Here is a 20447-nt window from a genome sequence, read left to right as displayed (position 1 = left end):
GCGGCTCCTGAGCTCTCGCTGGCGGGGTTCCGGGTTCCCGGCCGGGGCCGCCGCCCCGCCCCGCGGCCGCCGCCTCCGCTGTCCCCGCCGCCCGGCGCCATGGCCGCTGCGGCCGGGGACAGCACGGCGAAGCCGCTGCAGAACGCCATGAAACTCGCCAACGGGGCCATCGAGCTGGACACCGGCAACCGGCCCCGGGTGAGGCGCGGCGAGGGCGGGGTCGCGGAGAGCGGCGGCGCGGGGGCCCGGCGGGCGGAGGACTGGCGGGAGGGCCCGGTTCGGCTCCGCGCGACCCGTCGGGGTCGGCCGACGTGGCCGCGGTGCGTTTGTGAAGGAGACTCGCGGCAGCCCGGGGCCCGCGCTCCGGGAAAGGGCCGCTCGCAGCTCCTCCGGCGCCGCTCGGGCCACCTTGCCCGGGAAGAGACGCAGGCGAGCGGGAGGGCGCGCGGCCCAGGCGGGGCAGGTGGAGAAGCGGGCAGGGCCGCGCGAGCCGCGCTCACCCTCCGGCGCCGGGGCCCAGCACTTTGCCCCGTCTCGACCCTCGGCCAGCCGCCCCACAGGTCAGAAACCTTGCCCGGCATCCGCGCCACCCTGGTTGATCTCCAGGTGTGGGCTTGAAGGTAGTGAGTGGCCAGGGACCTGGAATGCCAGGACAGAGCGCTGTGCCGTGGTCCCTCCTGCCCGAGGCCGGAGGCTCCAACACGTCCGGTGCTTTGCATCTGCCCAGGGAGCCCCTCCTCTGGGGCTCCGGAACGGGGCTTCCCGGTGCCTCAGTGTCCCGGCTGCTCAGCAAACGCTGCACCACGGGTTGGCTTCACAAGGGGGATTTATGGGCTCACGTCTCAGCCCGGAAGGCTTGCTTCCTCCCAGCGCCCCTGTCTTCTGGCTGACCAGCTCTCTTTGGGGCTCCTTGACTTTTCCATTACTTAACAATGTATATGGTAGCCTCTTCTGGGTTCCTCTGACTTCCAGCTTCTACTGCTCCCCACGGCTTCTCTCCCTCTGACTTTCCCCCTGCTCTTAACAAAGGACTCCAGTAATCCGAATTAAAGCCCAGCCTGGTTCACTGGGCCCACACCTTAACTGAAAAAACAGTTTGAAGAGATCTTACTTAGGACGGGTTCACACCCAAGACCAAGAATGTGTCTGTACTGAAGCATGAGTCAGCCCACCACAGTCCACTCTCTAGCTCCCCAAAAGACACATCCTTCCAACGTGCGAAATACATTTGTTCCATCACAACCATCTAAAAGCCTTAAGTTGTTCCACTAATAGTGCTTGGTAGAAAGCCTCATCAAAATTGATTATGGGTATGTCTGTCCTGGGGCCTAATTCCCTTTGTCTGTCGACCTGTGAAACCTGGAGAACAAGTTATTTGCTCCCAATATACAATAGTGGGGCCGGCATACCCTTCTAAGAGCTTGTGCAGTGGCCATGCTCACCCGAAACACTGGGGTGAAGGTCTGCAAAGCTCAGGATGGCGGCCAGTCTCTCTGCAAACACTGGAACACAGACCCCACCGTCTCTGAACATTGGGGCAGCAGCACTGTCCCTGAGCTTGGGCCGCCTCCTCCAAGCACTGGGGTAGATGACCTGCCCTTCCCACGTAGCAGGTGGGCTCCCTCGCTTGGCCTGAGGTCTTTTCAGTCCAGACCTTTGCTTCCATGGTTCTGGTCTTAAAATTGTTCTTCCTTCAATTTGTCCTTTCTCTGTCCCTTTCAATCTGGGCTGACAGTGGTTCTGCCCATGAAAATTTTGCAAAAGACATGTGTAATTCAAATGGGTCCAAGCCATCAGATGGTAGAACTTTGTATAGATCCTGGATAACTGCGTTTCCCATCCTGATTTCCACTCAAGAGTCTGGCTAATCCACGTTCAGCCACACCTTCTTTCGCATAGAGTTGTTCCATTAAACCCTCCTGTGAAGCCCTGTTCTGTGGGGACTCCCTTCCCAGAAGCTCAGAGAAGCTTCTGCCAGAGCCGCCTCTGGCCCTAGTGTTAGAGCAGGTAGTCGAATGAACTGAATGTTCCAAACTGCCAATTTCTGGTTTCTTTGTGCTTATGAGTTCAGTTCTCAGTTTAACCCCTTCCTCTTATATTTTACAGTAAGCTGCAAGGAGAAGCCAGGCTATACCTTCCTTAGCTTGGAAATCACCTCAGCTAAATATCCAAGTTCATAACTTACAAGTTCTACTTTCAATCTGACATCAGAACGCAATTTTGCCAAGTTTTCTGCCATTTTATGGAAAGATTGCCTTTCTCCCAATTTCCAATAACACAGTCATCATTTCTTTATAAGGCCTCATCTGAAATACCTTTGGCATCCATATTTCTACCTACAGCTTTTTCAGTGCACTCGACTTTTTGTATCTAACACCTCACAATTCTTCTAGCCTTTACCTCCTACCCAATTCTGAAGCTGCTTCTGTACGTTTAGTATTTATCATAGCAGCATCTCACTTTCCAGTACCAAAAATATGTCTTTGTTTCTTAGCCCCTAAAATAAATACCATATAATGGGTTGACTTAGTAACAGGAATTTGTAGAGCCTAAAAGGTACGCTTCCTCCCAGAGTTGGCATCTCCTGGCTGGCCAGCAAACTCTGGGGTTTCTGGGCTTTTCCGTCCCACCACAAAGCACATGGTGGCACCTTCTCCTCCCTCTTCTGGTTCTGTTGATTCCGAGGCTTCTCCGTCTGACTTTGGCTCTGCTTATGAAGGACTCCAGTGATCCCGATTAAAGGCCCAGCTGATTCATTAGGGCCACACTGTCACTGAAGTGACGTCTTGAAGAGACCTTACTTAAAGTGGGCCACACCCCAGAATGCAGAGTAGGGCCAAGACCAGGTCCAAACTAGATGCATGGTTCAGGCCCCCACGCCAAGGCAGGAGGAGGGTCTAGCATATACAACCCAGGACTTTTTGTTTCTTGTAAAGCCCCTGAACAAATGGTGCCTGCGTTGTGAGCACAGAAAGGACACTCAGACTGAAACGTGGGTGCACTTGTTGAGACTGTCTACCCAGTCCCACCAAATGAGAATCTTACTTCCTCCCTGTGCTGGAGAGAAACACAGCAAGGAGGGATGGGTGCCAGCTGGACCCCTCTCGGTGCCTGAGGCAGCACTTATAGAGAGAAGTGTCCTTATGTTCTCAGGGGCTGGCATCCCCCTCAGATCTGGAGGAGTGAGGGTCATCTGCGATTAGGGGACCCCTGCAGAGTGGCAGGAGCCTGGCTGCCCCCTTGTGTCTCAGAGACATGCAGGCCCCACTCTGCCACCTTTCCCAAAGGCTCTTGGCTTCCGCTGGCTGACCCACCTGTCTCTCCCATGCCCAGGAGGCATATGCCGCGTACCTGAGGAGCATCCACTACATCTCCCAGGTGCTGCTGGACGAAGTGGACGCCAGCAAAGGTGAGGGGAAGGGTCCACAGGAAGGGGAAGGGGGTGATGTGTATGAATTTTTTTCTGTTTTCTTTTTATTTTTCTGAATTGATGCAAATGTTCTGAGAAATGATCATGATAATGAATATACAGCTATGTGATGATATTGTGAGTTACTGATTATATATCAAGAATGGAATGATCATATGGTAAAAATGTATGTTGTCATGTTTAATAAATAAATAAATAAAAATTAAATTAAATAAAAAACGAAAGGGGGTCCTCAGCCCTTGGTGGGTGCCCAGCCTGAAGTCCCCTATGTCGTTAGCGGAAGGTGGACCCTTGTGCTCTGTAAGCATCATTGCCAGAGTGTGACCTGGAGCGGGCAGGATGTGCTGTGGACGAGAGGCCAGAGAAGCATGGAGGCATGGTGGGAGGGTCAGAGGAGGTGACAGGAGGGGGTGCAGAGGACGGAACAGAGCCATCCACACAAAGGGATGGGCCTGGGTCCTAGATGGAAATGGGCAGTGTGTCCACAAGAGAACCAGAGGAGGGATGTCACCAGCGCTGGGCAGAGATACAGGGTTCTGTGGGCCTGGGGGTAGAGGTGGGGTCATTCTGGCTTGAGGGGGGCTGTGGATGGAAGCTGAGCCTTGGGGAGACTCCTAGTGTAAGGAGGGGTGAGGGCCTGGAGGACATACTGCAAAGGTGGACTCCACCCATGGGACTGGGGGTGTGAGCCGCTGGGGAGGGGCAGTGCTGCTGGTGGGACTACAGGGAACAGATTTGTGAGGAGAGGAACAGAGTTCAGTCTTGCATACAGTAAGTTTGAGGTGCCAAGACCCATGGGTGCAGCTGTCCAGCAGCCCATTGGATGCAGAAGTAGGGGTCAGAGAAAGGGGGGAAGGCATGGGTATAAACTAAGTCTCCGGCAAACAGGCATTTCCCTAGGGACTGCTGAGCTCTAAGATGCTCCAAAGGGGAGGAAGGACACAGAAAGGAAGGCAAGGTGGGAGTGGGTAAGACAGCTGCAGTGGGAGTTGTGAAGCTAGAAAGAAAAGTGGAGCGGGGGGGAAATGGGAGTATCTGAGGGGCTCACTGTTAAGGGCGGCAGGGAGCCAGGTTGGAGCTGGAGCTGGTGGGGTCCAAGGAAGGGTTTGGGGGCAGCAGCTCCTACAGTGTGTGGGTCTGCTAATAGGAGTGGTCCACAGAGGATTGTGTAGGCAGAGCAAAGACCTCTGGAGAGGTGTGAGGGGTGCCCAGAAGTGCGTGAAGGCAGCCTGCAGGAAAGCAGCTCTGTGCAGACGCAGGCAGGTGAGAGATGAGATGGCGAGAACTGAGGCAATCCCACTTGAGCATCTCCTTGTCACTGTACAAGGCCCTCTGGCAGCTGCTCGGCTGACCTTGCAGAGGGCCGTAGGATGCAGAGTAGAGAACTTCAAAGGTCATTCTGAGTCCTGAACCTGTCACGGAAGCTTGCAGCAAACCCAGGAAGGCTTTCTAACTGCCTTTTTTACTTCAACAAGAATCCAGTTAGTGTTCAAGCTGAAGGTAGCTGTCTGTCTTCTCTCCTGCTCCCTAGAAGCTGGGGAAGCAGTGCCCCCAGATACCTCCAAGATGCTGAAGCTTGCTGAGCAGTGCTTGGAGAGGGCCCAGTCAACAGCAGCCAAACTTGGTAGGTCTCCTGCAGGAGATTTTCCTGGAGCCTCCCCCCCAAGTCTGAATCTTTGTGGAACGTAGGGCCATTCTGCTGACCCTGGCTGTGTATGGTCTACAGGGAAAACAGGCCTCAAGCCTGCCATGCCCGTGGCTGCGCCAGTCCTCTCACCTGCCAGCCGACACCGCCGGGTGTACTCAGATGAAGGGGGCAAGCTCTCTCCTTTTCTGCCCCCTGAGATCTTCCAGAAGCTTCAGGTGATGGAATTGCAAGGCTCTAAGAAGTAAGATGGGGCACAGTGGAGGTGGGCTGAGCCTGGGGGTCCCACTCGAAAGCCAGGTGAAATGAGCTGCCCGTGGTGGGTCTAGTTAAAATGGGTCCAAGATGGGAATAGGTTTGGTGCATAAACAAGTGTAAATCCTCTTTGGAGCTTTTTTGTTTTGTTTTGCTTTGTTTTCCCATGAAAGTGAGGAAGACACAGTCAAAGATAACTAGGCACAAAAGGAAACAAGAAAACATAAGGAATGACAACAGAAATAGACCTGAAAAGTTTCCAAGTAGTGGAGCTTTCAGATCTAGATTATGAAACAATTATGTTCTCCATATTAGAGGGAAGGCAAATTTAAAAATGCCTGTAGGGAACAAGCAACTACAAAATCTGACCCAGCAATGAAGAACCAAATAGAACATCTCTAGAAATTAAAAATATAATAACTGAAATTAACTTTGAAAGCTAGTTCGAAATGTAGCAGTCGTTTATATTTCCCAGTAGAAATACATGCATACACACACTGGACAAGCGTGTATAAGCAAAATAAACGCAGCTGAAAAGAGAATTGGTGAACTAAAGAAAGGTCAAAAGACATCCAGAATGCTTCAGAGAAAGAAAAAGAAAGAAAATAAGAAAAACAGATGTAAGGGCTAATTTACATTTATTGGAATTCCAGAAGGAGAGGAGAAGGAAAAGGGGAGAGAAACCTTATTTAAAGAGCTGAAAATGGACAGTTTTCTAGAACTGAAGAGATAGCAAGACACAGATGTAGAAGCCCAGTGAGTCCCTTGTTGTATCTGTAAGGCAGACCTGCTGCTCCTGACCCTGTCCCAGCTGGGCCTCCAGGGCTGCTGAGATCTGCCTCACCCCGAGGTACCTCTTCTCTGCACGTGTGGCTGCAGGGCAGGGCAGCACACGGCCTCCACCCAGGGGCAGATGCTCCCTCCTCAGTCTTGTTTCCCCACAGCCTACCCTCCGCTACCACGGAAAGCAGGAAGCCAAATGAGACTGAAAGCTTTTGTGCTGTCAGTGGGTAGACAGGTTGTCCTTTCTATGTGTTGCAGATTAATCTAGCTTTTGGCCCACAAGGTGCCGTTAAAGAGTTTTACTGAATTTCTGAACCCATGTTACTGATTTCGGATAAAAAACTTTCCTTGGAAGGTCAGAAGTTCTGGCAAGGCCAGGCCTACACTTTGGTAGGCAGGAATCCGGGCAGATTAGAAGGGACAAGAGTCTCCAGTTGGCCCCAGACTTCTCCTTTTGTGTGCATTTCCTACCTCCTGTCCCCCACTGGAGGGGACAGGAGCACCCCTGGGCCTCCTGGCACCAGGACAGCAGCTTGTCACTGTTCCCAGGGCGCTGACACCCCTCGAGGAGGCTTCCCTGCAGAACCAGAAGCTGAAGGCTGCCTACGAGGCGCGGGTGGCCCGCCTGGATGCCACACAAGCTGCGCAGAAGACATCGCTGGTGAGCAGCGAGGAGGCCTGGGGCTGGGGGGGGAGACTGAGGTGGGGCAGATGTGACCCCCTTCCCTCCCCAGACCCTGACCTTGCAGCGGCAGATGATGGAGAACCTGGTGATTGCCAAAGCACGGGAGGAGACGGCATCCTTTCTGTCCAGCCTTGGTGTGGACTGGAGGGAGAGAGGAGAGGGAGCCGGTGGGGATGAGGGTCCTGGGACCACCTCCCACCCCCCCTCCCCTCCCCCCAGGCTTCACCAGCAGCCGACTCCTCTGCCCAGAAACCCTCCCTTGAACGCCTCCCCCACCCCAACACTGACCCAGTGGGCCTCGTACCCACCTCTGGGGCCCTGCCCTACTGGACTGTGGGGCACATGGGGGGCTCCAATCAGAGAAGCCCCTTGACTCTGCCCAGCTCCAGAGGAGGGTAGACGAGCGCCGGCTGCGGCTGCAGGAGGCCGCCAACAGGTGCTTGCATCTCACCCGCCTCCAGGACAGGGGGTCTCCTGCGACTGTGCAGCCCCGAGATACCAGCCTATCTTTTGTCCCCAGGAGGTTCTGTGGTCAGGTGGCGCTGACCCCTGAGGAGCGGGAGCAGCGGGCCCTGTACGCAGCCATCCTGGAGTACGAGCAGGACCACGTGAGGCCTGCGCCCTGGGTTTTCCGGCCTTTCCCCTGGCAGGGTGTCACGGGCACTCTGCTCAGGGTGCGACGTTGGCGTGGGGCTGCATGGGGTCGCTGTGCCCTCTCCAAGGCCCTCTGTCCTGCAGGACTGGCCAAAGCTCTGGAGGGCCAAACTCAAGAGGAGCCCCGGGGACCTGGGGCTGGTGACCGGCCTGGTCTCCCACCTGCTCAGGTACCCCCTAGCCTTCAGGCATCCCCGAAATTGGCCCCACGAGTTCCTGCCTGCGGGCCTGGGTGGGGTGGGGCTGCCAGCTGGGTTGCAGGGCTAGGAAGGGAAGGGGGGGTGTGTTCGGGTTGGGCTGCCGTGCTGGTGAGAAGGGGAGGGGCTTGTGGGGGGGCGGGGGCTGTATGCTGGGGGTGGGATGTAAGGGGAGGGGCTTGTGTTTGGGGGCGGGGCGGGAAGAAGGGGCTCTCGGAGTGGTACTGTGCGCTGCCCACCCCGGCTCCAGCGGCTCGTCCCCGCAGCCTGCCCGACCACCCGATTACGCAGCTGCTGAGGAAGCTCCAGTGTGCCCTGTACAGCGCGCTGTACCCCCTCGTGAGCAGGGGCGCTCCCGGCTGCTGTGCACTGCCCCCCAACGCCGACAGGCCACTGGGCCCTGGGAGCCGCCGGCTGCGGCCCTCGCAGAGTCTCTACTGTATGCTCTCGCCCCCGGATCCTGGCGCAGCCCCGCAGCCCCAGGACGACTCCTCTGCCGACCTCTCCAAGGCCCCGCTTCACCCCGGACCCGACAGCAGCCCCGTGGGGCCCCCCTCGCCCCTGGTGGACACCCCATCGCACCTGCCAGACAAGGACAGCTCCTTCGAGGACCTGGAGCAGTTCTTGGCTGTGTCTGAGAAGCGGGGCCTGGGCCCTGGGGGGCGGGCGGAGCAGACCCCCGGAGCCAAGAAGGGGCCATTGCTGGAGCAGCTGAAGAGCACCGTGAGGGACATACACAACGCCATCGGTGAGGGAGCCCCTCGCCCACAGCCCCTGGTGGAGAGCAGGGCCACTGCCAGTGTCCCTGGACACTGGCTCCAGGCGCCAGGCTACCCAGCCGCTCACCGGGCAGTGCAAGAAGACATGGCCTGCACATCCCTGGCTTGCCACTTACTTGTTTTGTCCCTCCTGGAGCCCAGTGCACATCTCAGGGGACTGTAAGTGCCTGTCCTGGCCTGTGGCCAGCTGATGCAGCTGCTGCCCCTTGCACACAACTCACTTTCCCCAAAACCCAGCAGAACGGTGTGCGTGTGCAGCCGCTCCCAGCATGCCTCTCGGCCTCGTGACGCCTGGAGCAATGCACACAGCTCCCTGCAGGTGGGGGCTTGGCGTATTAGGTGGCATCAGAGTCCCTTTGAGTAGTGGTTCCCATGTCTTTGTAAGAACCTGCTGGGGGTCCATCAGTCAGGATCTGCCTTTTCTCTCTCTGGCCCCGGGCAGGATCCCTACCTGTCCGGGCCTGTGTCATCATCCAGACCCATGATTTGGGCAGGTGTACTGAGGCCCCCTAGGCTCCTGCAGTCTCAGCAACAAGTCCTGAGCAGCCTCCCGTACTAACCCCCAGATCCTTTCTCAGCCCCTTGGCCATAGAGAGGCCAGCTGGGAACTGACCCATACACAGGAAGGGCCAAGCGAGCAGAGGAGAGGAGCTGGCAGTGCCCCTTCCCCGTGGAGATGCTCAGGGAGGGCGGGCAGCGCAGCAGTGGACCCCTGCCCTTGGGGGGGTAGCACGCAGCCTCCCCACAGCTGCCATTATCCCCCTCCCCCGGCCTGCTCCCGCAGACCGGCTGCTCTCGCTGACTCTGCTGACCTTCGACGGCCTGAACACGGCCGCCTCCAAGGACCGCTGCCTGGCCTGCATTGAGGAGCCCTTCTTCTCCCCACTGTGGCCCCTGCTGCTGGCGCTCTACAGGTGAGCCCCCAGCCCGCCCACCTCCCTGCGCTTTCCGCACCCGCCCCGAGCGTTACCATCTGGACTCAGGTTTGACCCTTGGAACCGCCAAGCTGTCATGTGTGCGCGTGTCTGTGCCTGAATGGGAGGGGCTGTGTGTGTGGCCATGCGGGGTCTACCCAGGGAGCGGCCATGGGCCCTGGGGGGGCCTGGAGGCTGAGCCAGCCCTGCGCCCCAGGAGCGTGCACCGTGCCCGGGAGGCCGCACTGGGCAGGAGCATGGAGCTGTTCGGGAGCGCGCCCCCTGCCGCCATCGGCGTCCCCCCCAGGCTCCTCCCCCCGGACCCCGAAGCCCAGGGCGCCTGCCCCTTCCACTCGGCCGCCCAGGAGCTGGGATTGCTGGTCCTGGAGAGCTGCCCGCAGAAGAAGCTGGAGTGCATCGGTGAGGGCCAGGGCAGAGTGTCCACCTAGTGCCCTGGGTTGGGGCCCACACAGGTGGCCCCACGCCACTGCCCCTTGCCCTGTGCTCTGTGCCCAGAGCCTGGCTACCGTCTGGGCCTCTCCCCAGCTGCCACCTGTACCACTGCCAGGCCCGGGAGCTGGGCCTTGCCCCTCAGGAGCAGCCACGTGGCCCTGGATGCCCCCCCCCCCCCGGGTGGGCTTTGTCCAGCGGCTGCTGCAGGTCCGAGCCTGGGGCCCCAGCTGGGTTCAGCACGGAGGCGTGGGGAGGCGGGGCCGTGGCCGGGCTGGATGTGAGCTCAGCACCGCGTCTCCACTGCAGTGCGCGCCCTGAGGGCCATCTGTGAGTGCGCCGAGGGCCACTGCCGGGACCCTGAGGCCGGACCCCAGCCCGCCGCCATGTGAGTCCTGGCAGCGGTTTTTTGCAGGGTGGGGGGGCCTCCAGGCAGGGCCACTCCTGGGGGCCCCCAGGTGCACGTTCTGCCCACCTGAGCCAGCAGTGCAGGGCCCTGGGGTGCCGGTCCTGCCTCGTTCTCACCTGGGCACCCAGCCACCAACCTCCTGACCGTGCAAGCTGCCTGGGACCCGAGGCCCCGTGGTGCCCCCAGGAGCCTAGCCGGAACCCAGGGGCGCTGGCAGGAGGCCTGCAGGTAATGGGTAGGTGGGAGTCAGCTGAGCGTGAGGAAGCAGAGCCAGGCAGGTCAGCTGCAGGGTCTCCGGGTCCTCAAGGGCCCCTGAGCAGCTGTGATTGGGCCACATGTCCACCTCGGCCGAGCTGCCTAGACCCGGGCCTTGGGGCCCCACGAGCAGGACAAAGAGTGGGTGGGTTCCCTGAGCCCCCAACCCGTGTTGGTTGTGATGGCCCAGGGACACTGTTCCCCCAGCCCCATGTTCTTCCCAGCGGCTGCAGCCTTGGGAGCTGCAGGCAGGGGCCCTGAGCCCTGGCTCCCTGGCACCCTCGCCCAGTGCCTTGGGCTTCCTGCCACACCTGCCACTGCAGGGAAGCCCCTTCTGGGCCAGACTCAAAGTGTCCATCCAGTGCCCCATGGTGCCACTTTCGGCCCACCTGGCAGCCAGTCCTCGGGCCACGACCCCACCATGCTGCTGGGCCCTCTGGCCAGCCGAGCTTTCCCAACAGTGGTGCCGATGACCTGCTGCCCATCCTGTCCTTCGTGGTACTGAGGAGCGGCCTCCCGCAGCTGGTGTCCGAGTGTGCGGCGCTGGAGGACTTCATCCACGAGGGGTAGGGTCTCCGACCAGCCGCGGAGCCTTGGGGGTGTCCCTAGAATGGCCGAGCCAGGCTGGCCGCCAGCGATGCCAATCAGACCTGGGCCCCACCAGCACCTAAGACCTCCACTTCCGCTCTGACCGGGACCCAGTGGCCCTCAGTCAGGTTCTGGGCAGGCAGCCTAGCCCCTGACAGGGCACCCCAACACCCCAGCCCCTTACTCGGGCCACACTGCAACTTTGCTGCCCTCACCTGGGCAGAGGCTGCTGGTGGTCGCTGAGCAGCTTCCCAGCTGCTATCCCGCCATCCCTCCAGGTGACACACTTCCTGGGTCTGCCCCTCGCAGGTACCTGATTGGAGAGGAGGGTTACTGCCTGACGTCACTGCAGAGCGCCCTGAGCTACGTGGAGCTGTTCCCCCAGGGCCTCCACCTCCCTCCTTTCCATGAGTAGCACCAGGACGGGGCTGGGGTGGCAGGCAGGCTGTGGTGGCTCCCCCAGCTGCCTCCTCTCCCTGAGGGCGCCTGCCCCAGGCTCTGCTCTGGCTCCCAGCCTTTCTCTGAGGGGCCGAGAGACGGAGACAGAGCTGAGGCTCCTCCTGGCTGGGGGCTGTCCCACAGAGGGCACTGAGCCTAAGGCTGGGGCCTGCTCGCCCCAACCCACCCCTGCTGGCACGGCCCCTCGCGCTGGGTCCTGGCTCCTCTCTTGACCATCCACCAGGGGTCCCTGGAGCACCCCCCTGGGCCTCAATGCACTGAGCCACACACACACCCAGCGGGACAGCCCCGGCCCCAGCTGCTTCCCGCCCCATGAGCCCGAGGACCGGCCTGGTTTGGCCTTTGGACAGGTCAACACTCACTGGACCAGAATAAAGAGCCACTGATGGTGTCATCGTGTCACTCCCTCCCCTGCCAGCGCATGAACCCTGAGGCCAGGCAGGGAGGGCCCAGCCACACACCAACCCTGCTGGATGCTGTACCACACTGCCTCCAGGGGCTGGCACCCAGCTGGGCAGGTAGGGGCTTCACCCCCAAGGACAAGGCCCAGAAGACCCTGTCCAAGGGGCTGAGGTCAGAGGTCATCACTGGCATCACTTGAGACCCAGGATACTGGCCCTGGAGCCTCTGCCCTGCCCCCCAGTTGTGGCCTCCAGTCCTGAGGGGCAGCAGGACAACCAGCAGGAGCCCCTTGAGAATGGGCAGCTCTGGCCACTGCAGAGAGAGGCGGCCTGAGCCTCTCAGGGGGGCCCCCAAACTGAGCAGTGTGGCCGGCCTGGCAGGGGGAGGGTGGTGTGGTGCATCCATGGGGAAGGGCTGGCGCCTGAGCCCTGAGTGGGCAGGACCCTCTGCCTGGGCTGTCTCCCTGCTTCCCACCAGAAGAGTGGCAGTGCTGTCAGGGGGCTGAGGGACCATCGGCTCGAGTCGGCCAGGGCTGCCGCAGGGGAGCAGTGTCCCACAGCCCTCTGCCCCACCGTCTCCCTGCCACCCTCCCAGAAAAGGCCTGATTGCAGCCAGCCCACCCTCCATGTCCAGTCCCGGGTCCGCAGAGGCCACAGCACCTGGCAGCGTGTGCTTCTCTCCAGGCTGTGGCACTTGTATCTGGGAAACGGGGTTTCTTTTTTTGAGAAGCAAGAATTTACTCTGACAGGAAGTTGGGGTGTTGGGAGCGGGCCCTGGCAGATGACTGTGCCCAGGTGGCCAGGCACAGGGGAGCATACCTGTTGTGGCGGCACTGCCATCGGGCACATAGGACCAGGCTCGGCACCCGGGCCCCGTGCCAGCTCGCTCATGCTGTCTCCTCTCCAAGGGCTGGGCCTCCAGCCACCTGCTCTGCCATTGCCTGTGGTGGGTGGTGCCTGCCCTGGCAGATGTGCCCCGCTCTCCTCCAGCCTCCCAGCACATGCTGCCGCCAGTGCCACAGGTGAGGCATGCAGAGGAGAGAAGCGCGTTCTGGGCGTCCCCAGGGAAGGCAACTTCAGGCTCCCTACCTGCTGGGACACCCAGTGCCGTTGCCCTGCCGCTCTGCGTCTGCATGGTCCTGCGGGCTGGCTCCCCTTTCCTTGCACCCTTGCACCCAGTGTGGTTGAGGAGGGGCAGGAAATGGGGTATTAAAACGCCACTTCCCGGTGTGGGGGAAGACCCAGCCATGTCTCAAGCTCACTGTGACATTGGGGCAGCTCTGCTATGGCCAGAGCTCCTTGAGGGCTGGGAATCCGCCATTCATGCTGCCTCCTTGTCATCCTGCACGAGATGCTGGGAGCGCACAGGTGGCTTAGACCCTGCCTCTGGCACATGGCCCTCAGCCTGTTGTTTAGCCTCTCGGTGCCTGCAGCTCCTCCATGACATCTGAATGAGTTCTAGAACCTTCCCATTGAAAGTTTTGCAATGTAACAAGAAAAAAGCAGGAGAAATAGCAAAAGCTGTGAACGTACCACATACAGTGAAGGAAATCCAAAAAGCTAACAAACGTGAGGAGAAATACTCAAAGTCACAAATAGGAGAAATGAGGATTAAAATAATGAATTATAACCTTGTACCCATCAGACTGGTAGAAACTAGAAATCTATCAGTGCTCACTGTGGCAGATGGGAGCCGCGTGGCTCCGGGAGAGTCTAAACAGAGCTTTCTGGAAGTCTGCGGCCAAACTAAGTACAGAAGTACAGACCAACCTTATGACCCAGCAATCCCGCTCCTGGGGTTAGCCCCAGGGTTGCAGAAGGAGGTGTTTGCAGATGGATTTGGAGGCAGTGTCCATCCCTGGGCAAGGAGAGAGGGAGGTACGGTGAATGTGCCTGACCCAGTCACTGCTGCATAACCGTCACCCCCAACTCACCAGCACAATGATGCAATAATTTTCCTCATGCACCTTCCACTTGTGTAGGACCCATAACTCTGTCCCCTGGCATCACCCAGGGCACCCTGCAGCGTGGGGAAATCCAAGCAGTGTTGGACTCACCTGAAGATGTGTGCACGCCAGGACCTTGGTCGTGGCAACACACAAGGCTTTGCTCCCAGGCACGGGTGTCCCAAGAGCAAGGTGGGATCACAATGTGGCGGTGTTCCATAGCTTTGACAGGCATTGCTGAGCTGCCACATCCACTCACGTCCAGGCGGCTGCACAACCTGCCCAGTTCCACAGGGGAAGGAGGGAGGCCCGTGGCACTGTCCCTGCAACATGAAAGACGCAGGACACGACTTGATACCCTGTATCAGAACACATAGGTGGCCTCGGGAGATGGAGGATAGGAGCTGCGGGTCTCAGGCCCCTCCCCGAAACAGCAAGAGCTGTCCAGAACAGAGACCCCAGGGATGCTCCCACACCCCAGGGAAGAGCAGGGCACTGGCTGAGGGCGTGGTGAAGGACAGCGAGCAGCTTTGGGGGCCCAGCCCTGCCTGCCGCTGCTGCGGACCAACAGGCTACAGAACCCCCCCAGGCCGAGGGGACACGGCCGGGGCTCCAGGAGACCCCTAGCTGTAGGCAGGCTGGAGAGTGCCCCTGGGGGCTAAAGTAAAAGCATAGGAACTGGCCCTGTTTGGGCTGGGAAATACGATTCAGCTGTCAGAGAACAGCCGTAATACAAACCCAATTAACCACGAAATCCCAGAAAAAAGAGAGAAACTGACCTTTAGGATACACCCATCAATGTAATTTGATGTCCAAATATCAGCAAAAGCTTACGTGGCATAATAATATGAGGGCAGATACGGCCCAGTTAAAGGAACAAATGAAACAGAGACAGAATTTTGAACAACTAATCAAAGATGTTCAAATAAATCTCCTCAATATAAGGAGGTGACTAGAGAGAAAGAATATTAAGAAGACACTGGGTAAGTAATGTCATTACTGCAGGGTGCTGAAAATAGATGGTAATTAATATTTTAAAATTTCAACTTATGTGTGAGACTAAAGCAAAAAATGTTTATTTGGTACAAAATTTATATTTTGACTAGTGCATTTCCTAATATAACTTATGTAGACAGCTTAATTGAACACCATAAGTACATGGAACCTTGAGTAGGACATGAGATTTTGTTGGTTTGTCCAGAGCGATGCCCCGATAAATCCCAGAGTGATTTGACCAGTGAATAAAAAGAATTTGCAAAATCCCCTTCGGGGAATGGTGAGAACGGGGGAAAAGTCAACTTCCCCAAGTTGAATTCTTCATATTCTCACAAGCAGTGTGGACAACCAAAGCTATATATAGGCTGAGCCCCCAGTCTTGGGGTTTGTTCACATGAAACTTAACCCCACAAAGGATAGGTCAAGCCTACTTAAAATTAGGCCTAAGAGTCACCCCCAAGAGAACCTCTTTTGTTGTTCAGATGTAGCCGCTCTCTCCAGACAACACAACAAGCAAACTTACCACCCTCCCCCTGTCTACGTGGGATATGACTCCCGGACGTGTGGACCTTCCTGGCAACATGGGACAGAAATCCTAGAATGAGCTGAGACTCAGCATCAAGGGATTGGAAAAACCCCTAGAATGAGCTGAGACTTAGCATCAAGGGATTGAGAAAACCTTCTGGACCAAAACAGGGAAGAGTGAAATGAGACAAAGTGCAATGGCTGAGAGATTCCAAACAGAGTCGAGAGGTTATCCTGGAGGTTATTCTTATGCATCAAATAGATATCACCTTGTTATTCAAGATGTAATGGAGAGGCTGGAGGGAACTGCCTGAAAATGTAGAGCTGTGTTCCAGTAGCCATGTTTCTTGATGATGATTGAATAATGATATAGTTTTCACAATGTGACCGTGTGATTGTGAAAACCTTGTGTCTGATGCTCCTTTTATCTACCTTATCAACAGACGAGTAGAACATATGGAATAAAAATAAATAATAGGAGGAACAAATGTTAAAATAAATTTAGTTTAAAATGCTAGTGATCAGTGAAAGGGAGGGGAAAGGGGGATGGTATGTATAATTTTTTTTCTGTTTTCGTTTTATTTCTTTTTCTGAATAGATGAAAATATTCCAAGAAATGATCATAATGATGAATATGCAACTATGTGATGATATTGTGAATTACTGATTATATATGTAGAACAGAATGATCAAAGTAGGAATGTTTGCATTTGTTTGGTGTTTTTTGGTATTTAAAAAAATAAAATTTAAAAATTAAAAAAAAATTTGAAAGCATACAAAGAAAAACAATAGATCTTATGGAAATGAAAGACACTATAGATGAAACTAAAACATACTAGAGACACATGACAGCAGATATGAAGTGGCAAAAAAAATGGATCAGTGAGGTAAAAGAGCAACTGAATTCAAACAACAAAAGAACAAATGGAGTTAAAAATGGAAAACTTTGAGCAGGATCTCAGGGAAATGATTGACGATACGGATTGTGTCCGTGGGCAGAACACACGCAAAAGGGGTGCCCCAGAAGACGGGAGACCATCAGGAGGAATATTTGAAGAAATAGTGGCTGAAATTTCCCCAAGCCTTGTAAGAGACGTGCATTTGCAAATCCAGGGTACTACAAACAGAAAAATCCAAGTAGTCGCCTTCTAGGCACATACCAATCAGACTCAGCGGTCAGACAGAAAGAGATCATTGTGAACGCAGCAAGAGAACAGCAGCAGGTCACAGACAAGGGACGTCAAATAAGGGAACATGCTGACCTGTCACCACGAGCCGAGGGGGCCAGGAGGCCGAGAGCTGTCCTTCGACACGGAGGGCGAGGGGGGCTCCAGGAAGACCTCTCCATGGAGCCAGACAGGACGGGAAGGGTGCCCGGGATTGTGGTGTGTGAGCAAGCTGGGCCTCTGGGCACTTTCTGGGGGAAGAGCAGCGGTGGGGGGCCAGCATCCCCACCGGGGCCGGGCGCAGTGCGAGGGCAGACGCGATCGCAGGACGCTGACCCTCCGCTCCAGCCTGCGGAGCGGCCCGCTGGGGAAACTCCCTGCGCAGATCGGGTTGACAGCACCCCAGGGAGGCCCAGTCGGACCCATCGTTCACCGCGGGGGCCTCAGGGTATGGGGAGGGGTGGCCCAGCCGGGCGCAGGCATAGCCGGCCCACGAGTGCCGCAGGTGGACTCGCGGGCTGCCCAGTCCCTCCAGCAGAGACTGGCCAGGGGCGGGGGCTGAGGGAGGAGGAACCTCGGGGTCGCCACCTGCTGGGGAGAAGGGTCAGTGCAGGCTACCTCCCTACCTGCCTAGGTCTTTATTTCCAGATATTCCTTCTCCCCCCTTTTAAAATACAGCTTTCTATATATTTTCATTAGTAGTGTAATTGTTTTTTCATTATTTTTTATTTTTGTAGAGATTTCTTATTTTTATATTTTCCTGATTATTTTCTATTTATTTCACATATTATTTTTATTAGTCTATTTCTTTTATTTTTATCACTTTTTCCTTAAATTTTCTCTCCCTTGGTGGGTACCAGTCTGACTTCACTCCCAGTATATCTTGGTATATCTTCTTTTGATTCTGGGGCCTACTACTATTGAGGTGTGTTTTGTTATTTTTTCATACTTTTATTATTATTATTATTATTATTATTATTATTTCCTTTTTTTTTTCCCTTGGCGCACGGGCATGGAGTCGAGCCCAGGTCTCCCGTGTGGTGGTGGCCATTCTGCTGCTGTGTGCCCAGCTTCGCCGCTAACAGACCCTCACGTTCAACTGCATCCGCTACATGAGATCTGGACCTTCATTTGGTGGAGAATAAGCACCAAGCCAAGTGCAAAGGGAAATCTTTTGTGAAAACCAAGTAAATACAAAATTTTAGAAGAGTGCCAGAAACCAACTTGCAGAATAACCATATCAAGATAAACAAATGCCTCAAACGCAACAGAAAATCACAAAGCACAAGAAGATCCAAGCAGAAATGGGCCAGTCAAATGGCCAAATCAAAATTGCAGAGGGGACACAATATGGAACCACTACTCAAGAATATTTATAAAGAATTAAAAGATACCGGGAAGACACTAGAAGAGCATAAAAAAAGAATTCAGAAAGTTAAGTATAAAAAATGGCAGATCTCACAGAAATGAAAGCTACAGTAGACCAAATTAGAAATATACTAGAGACACAATAGAAGATTTGAAGAAGCAGAGGAAGAAAAAGTGAGCTAGAAGACAGAACAATTGAACTAGAGCACATAAAAGAACAAACGGCAAGAATGACGAAAAAATGCCACTGGATCTTAGGGAAATGATGGACAACAAGAGGCACACAAATACAAGAATCATTAGTGTCCCAGAAGGAGAAAGAAGAGTAAAGGGCTGGGAAAATTCGCTGAAGATATAATCAGGGAAACCTTCCCAACCCTTATTAAAGACATAAATATGCAAATCAAAGAGGTCCAGTGAACTCCGAATAGGCCAACTCCAAGACACACACTAATCAAACTGTCAGATGTTGAAGAGAAGCAGAAAAGCAGCATGAGAAAAGCAACCTACTAATGCAAGGGGAAACAGAGAAGGCACTTTGGACTACTCAACAGGCACCATGAAGCAAGAAGCCAGTTGTCCTTCAAAATTGAGGGAGAAACTAAAATCCTCAAAGCAAAGACTGAGAGAACCAGTCAACAAGAGACCTGCCCTACGAGAAATACTAAAGGGAGTCCTGTCAGCTGAAAAAAAAAGATGGGAAGGAGGCCTGGAGGAGGGCAGAGAACTGAAGGGCACCAGTAATGATCATTCTTTTCGTATGCTCTTCAGCAGGGGTCACATTTCATTCTTTTTCCATGTGAGTATCCCATTACTGCAGCACCATTTGTTGAATTTTTGTTGTTTTTTCCTTTGTTTGTTTTGCTTGTTTGTTCGTTTGGGTAAATGCATGGGCCGGGAATCAAACCCGGGTCTCCCACATGGCAGGCAAGAATTCTACAACTGAACTACCCTTGCACCCTCTGAGTAATGAGGGGGAAAATAGTATATAAGTCTAACAAATAAAACTAAAGAACAAGATGGTAGACTCAAGAACTGCTTTTACAGTGATAACTTTTTTTTGGCTTTTTTTTTTAATAATTTTTAAATTTTTTATTAAAATACCAAAAAACACCAAACAAACGCAAACATTCTTAACTTTTGATCATTCCACTCAACATATATAATCAGTAGTTCACAATATCATCACATAGTTGCATATTCATCATCATGATCATTTCTTGGAACATTTGCATCTATTCAGAAAAAGAAATAAAACGAAAACAGAAAAAAAATTCATACATACCATACCCCTTATCCCTCCCTTTCATTGATCACTAGCATTTCAATCTAAATTTACTTTAACATTTGTTCCCCCATCATTTATTTTTATTCCATATGTTTTACTCGTCTGTTGACATTGTAGATAAAAGCATCAGACATAAGGTTTTCACAATCACACGGTCACGTTGTGAAAACCATATCATTACACAATCATCCTCAAGAAACATGGCTACTGGAACACAGCTCTACGATTTCAGGCAGTTCCCTCCAGCCTCTCCATTACATCTTGACTAACAAGGTGATATCTACTTAATGCGTAAGAATAACCTCCAGGATAACCTCTAGACTCTGTTTGGAATCTCTCAGCCATTGACACTTTATTTTGTCTCATTTCACTCTTCCCCCTTTTGGTTGAGAAGGATTTCTCAATCCCTTGATGCTAAGTCTCAGCTCATTCTAGGGGTTTTCTCAATCCCTTGATGCTGAATCTCAATTCATTCTAGGATTTCTGTCCCACGTTGCCAGGAAGGTCCACACCCCTGGGAGTCATATCCCACGTAGACAGGGGGAGGGTGGTGAGTTTGCTTGTTGTGTTGACTGGAGAGAGAGGTCATATCTGAGCAACAAAAGAGGCTCTCTTGGGGGTGACTCTTAGGCCTAAATTTTAAGTAGGCTTGACCTATCCTTTGTGGGGTTAAGTTTCATATGAACAAACCCCAAGACTGGGGGCTCAGCCTATAGCTTTGGTTGTCCACACTGCTTGTGAGAATATCAAGAATTCAACTTGGGGAAGTTGAATTTTCCCCCTTTCTCACCATTCCCTGAAGGGGACTTTGCAAATACTTTTTTATTCACAGTAATAACTTTGAGCATTAATGAACTAAACTCACCAGTTAAAAGATACAGACTGGCAGAATGGATTAAAAAATATAATCCATCTATATGCTGTTTACAAGAGACGCATTTAGGCTCGATTCGCAGAGCCTGCCTGTGCCGGTTTGAGTCTGTGGTGGACCCCAGGAAAACCATGGCCTTTAATCCTCATTCAGTACTGGCTGGGAGCTTTTTGATTGTTCCCATGGAGATATGACCCTCCCAATTATGGGTGGTAACTTTTGATCAGACAGCTCCCATGGAGTTGTGACTCCACCCATTAATCCTTTAAAGGAGGAAGCATTTTGGAGAAAGCCCCTTTTGTTTTGGTAGAACCATGAGAAAGCCAACAGACGTGGCCATGTTCGCCATGTGCCCTTCCAGCTGAGAGAGAAACGTTGAATGG

At 54.3% G+C, this 20447-nt stretch overlaps 1 protein-coding gene across 6 annotated transcripts; it reads left to right on the top strand.

Annotated features, from left to right (window-relative positions):
* The first annotated feature begins 57 nt into the window (after positions 1 to 57).
* On the top strand, positions 58 to 11895 carry VPS9D1 (VPS9 domain containing 1). 6 transcript variants are annotated; one of them, XM_077133334.1, is made up of 15 exons: positions 58 to 198; positions 3334 to 3409; positions 4962 to 5054; positions 5157 to 5319; positions 6663 to 6774; positions 6848 to 6910; positions 7182 to 7234; positions 7319 to 7406; positions 7537 to 7622; positions 7916 to 8397; positions 9213 to 9342; positions 9560 to 9762; positions 10102 to 10180; positions 10918 to 11022; positions 11354 to 11895. In XM_077133334.1, exons 1-15 carry the CDS (start codon positions 100 to 102, stop codon positions 11457 to 11459), a joined length of 1938 nt encoding a protein of 645 aa, XP_076989449.1. In that variant the 5' UTR covers positions 58 to 99; the 3' UTR covers positions 11460 to 11895. The 6 variants fall into 6 exon arrangements, with proteins under 6 accessions (XP_076989449.1, XP_076989444.1, XP_076989445.1 ...); XM_077133329.1 differs by having other exon boundaries at positions 60 to 198; positions 4965 to 5054; XM_077133330.1 differs by having other exon boundaries at positions 60 to 198; positions 7997 to 8397.
* Positions 11896 to 20447: the final 8552 nt, after the last annotated feature.

Source organism: Tamandua tetradactyla, chromosome 16, assembly GCF_023851605.1.
Source record: "Tamandua tetradactyla isolate mTamTet1 chromosome 16, mTamTet1.pri, whole genome shotgun sequence".
Taxonomy (NCBI): Eukaryota; Metazoa; Chordata; class Mammalia; order Pilosa; family Myrmecophagidae; genus Tamandua; species Tamandua tetradactyla.
The sequence above is the reverse complement of the archived record's forward strand: the minus strand, read 5'-3'. Positions and strand labels throughout refer to the sequence as shown.

What these genes read in the sequence shown, in the direction of transcription:
- VPS9D1 (XM_077133334.1), top strand. Translation starts at nt 100, where the DNA reads ATGGCCGCTGCGGCCGGGGACAGCACGGCGAAGCCGCTGCAGAACGCC. An exon ending in CGAAGTGGACGCCAGCAAAG is followed by an intron (nt 3,410 to 4,961) that starts GTGAGGGGAAGG and finishes CCTGCTCCCTAG; the next exon opens with AAGCTGGGGAAGCAGTGCCC. An exon ending in TGGAGTACGAGCAGGACCAC is followed by an intron (nt 7,407 to 7,536) that starts GTGAGGCCTGCG and finishes TCTGTCCTGCAG; the next exon opens with GACTGGCCAAAGCTCTGGAG.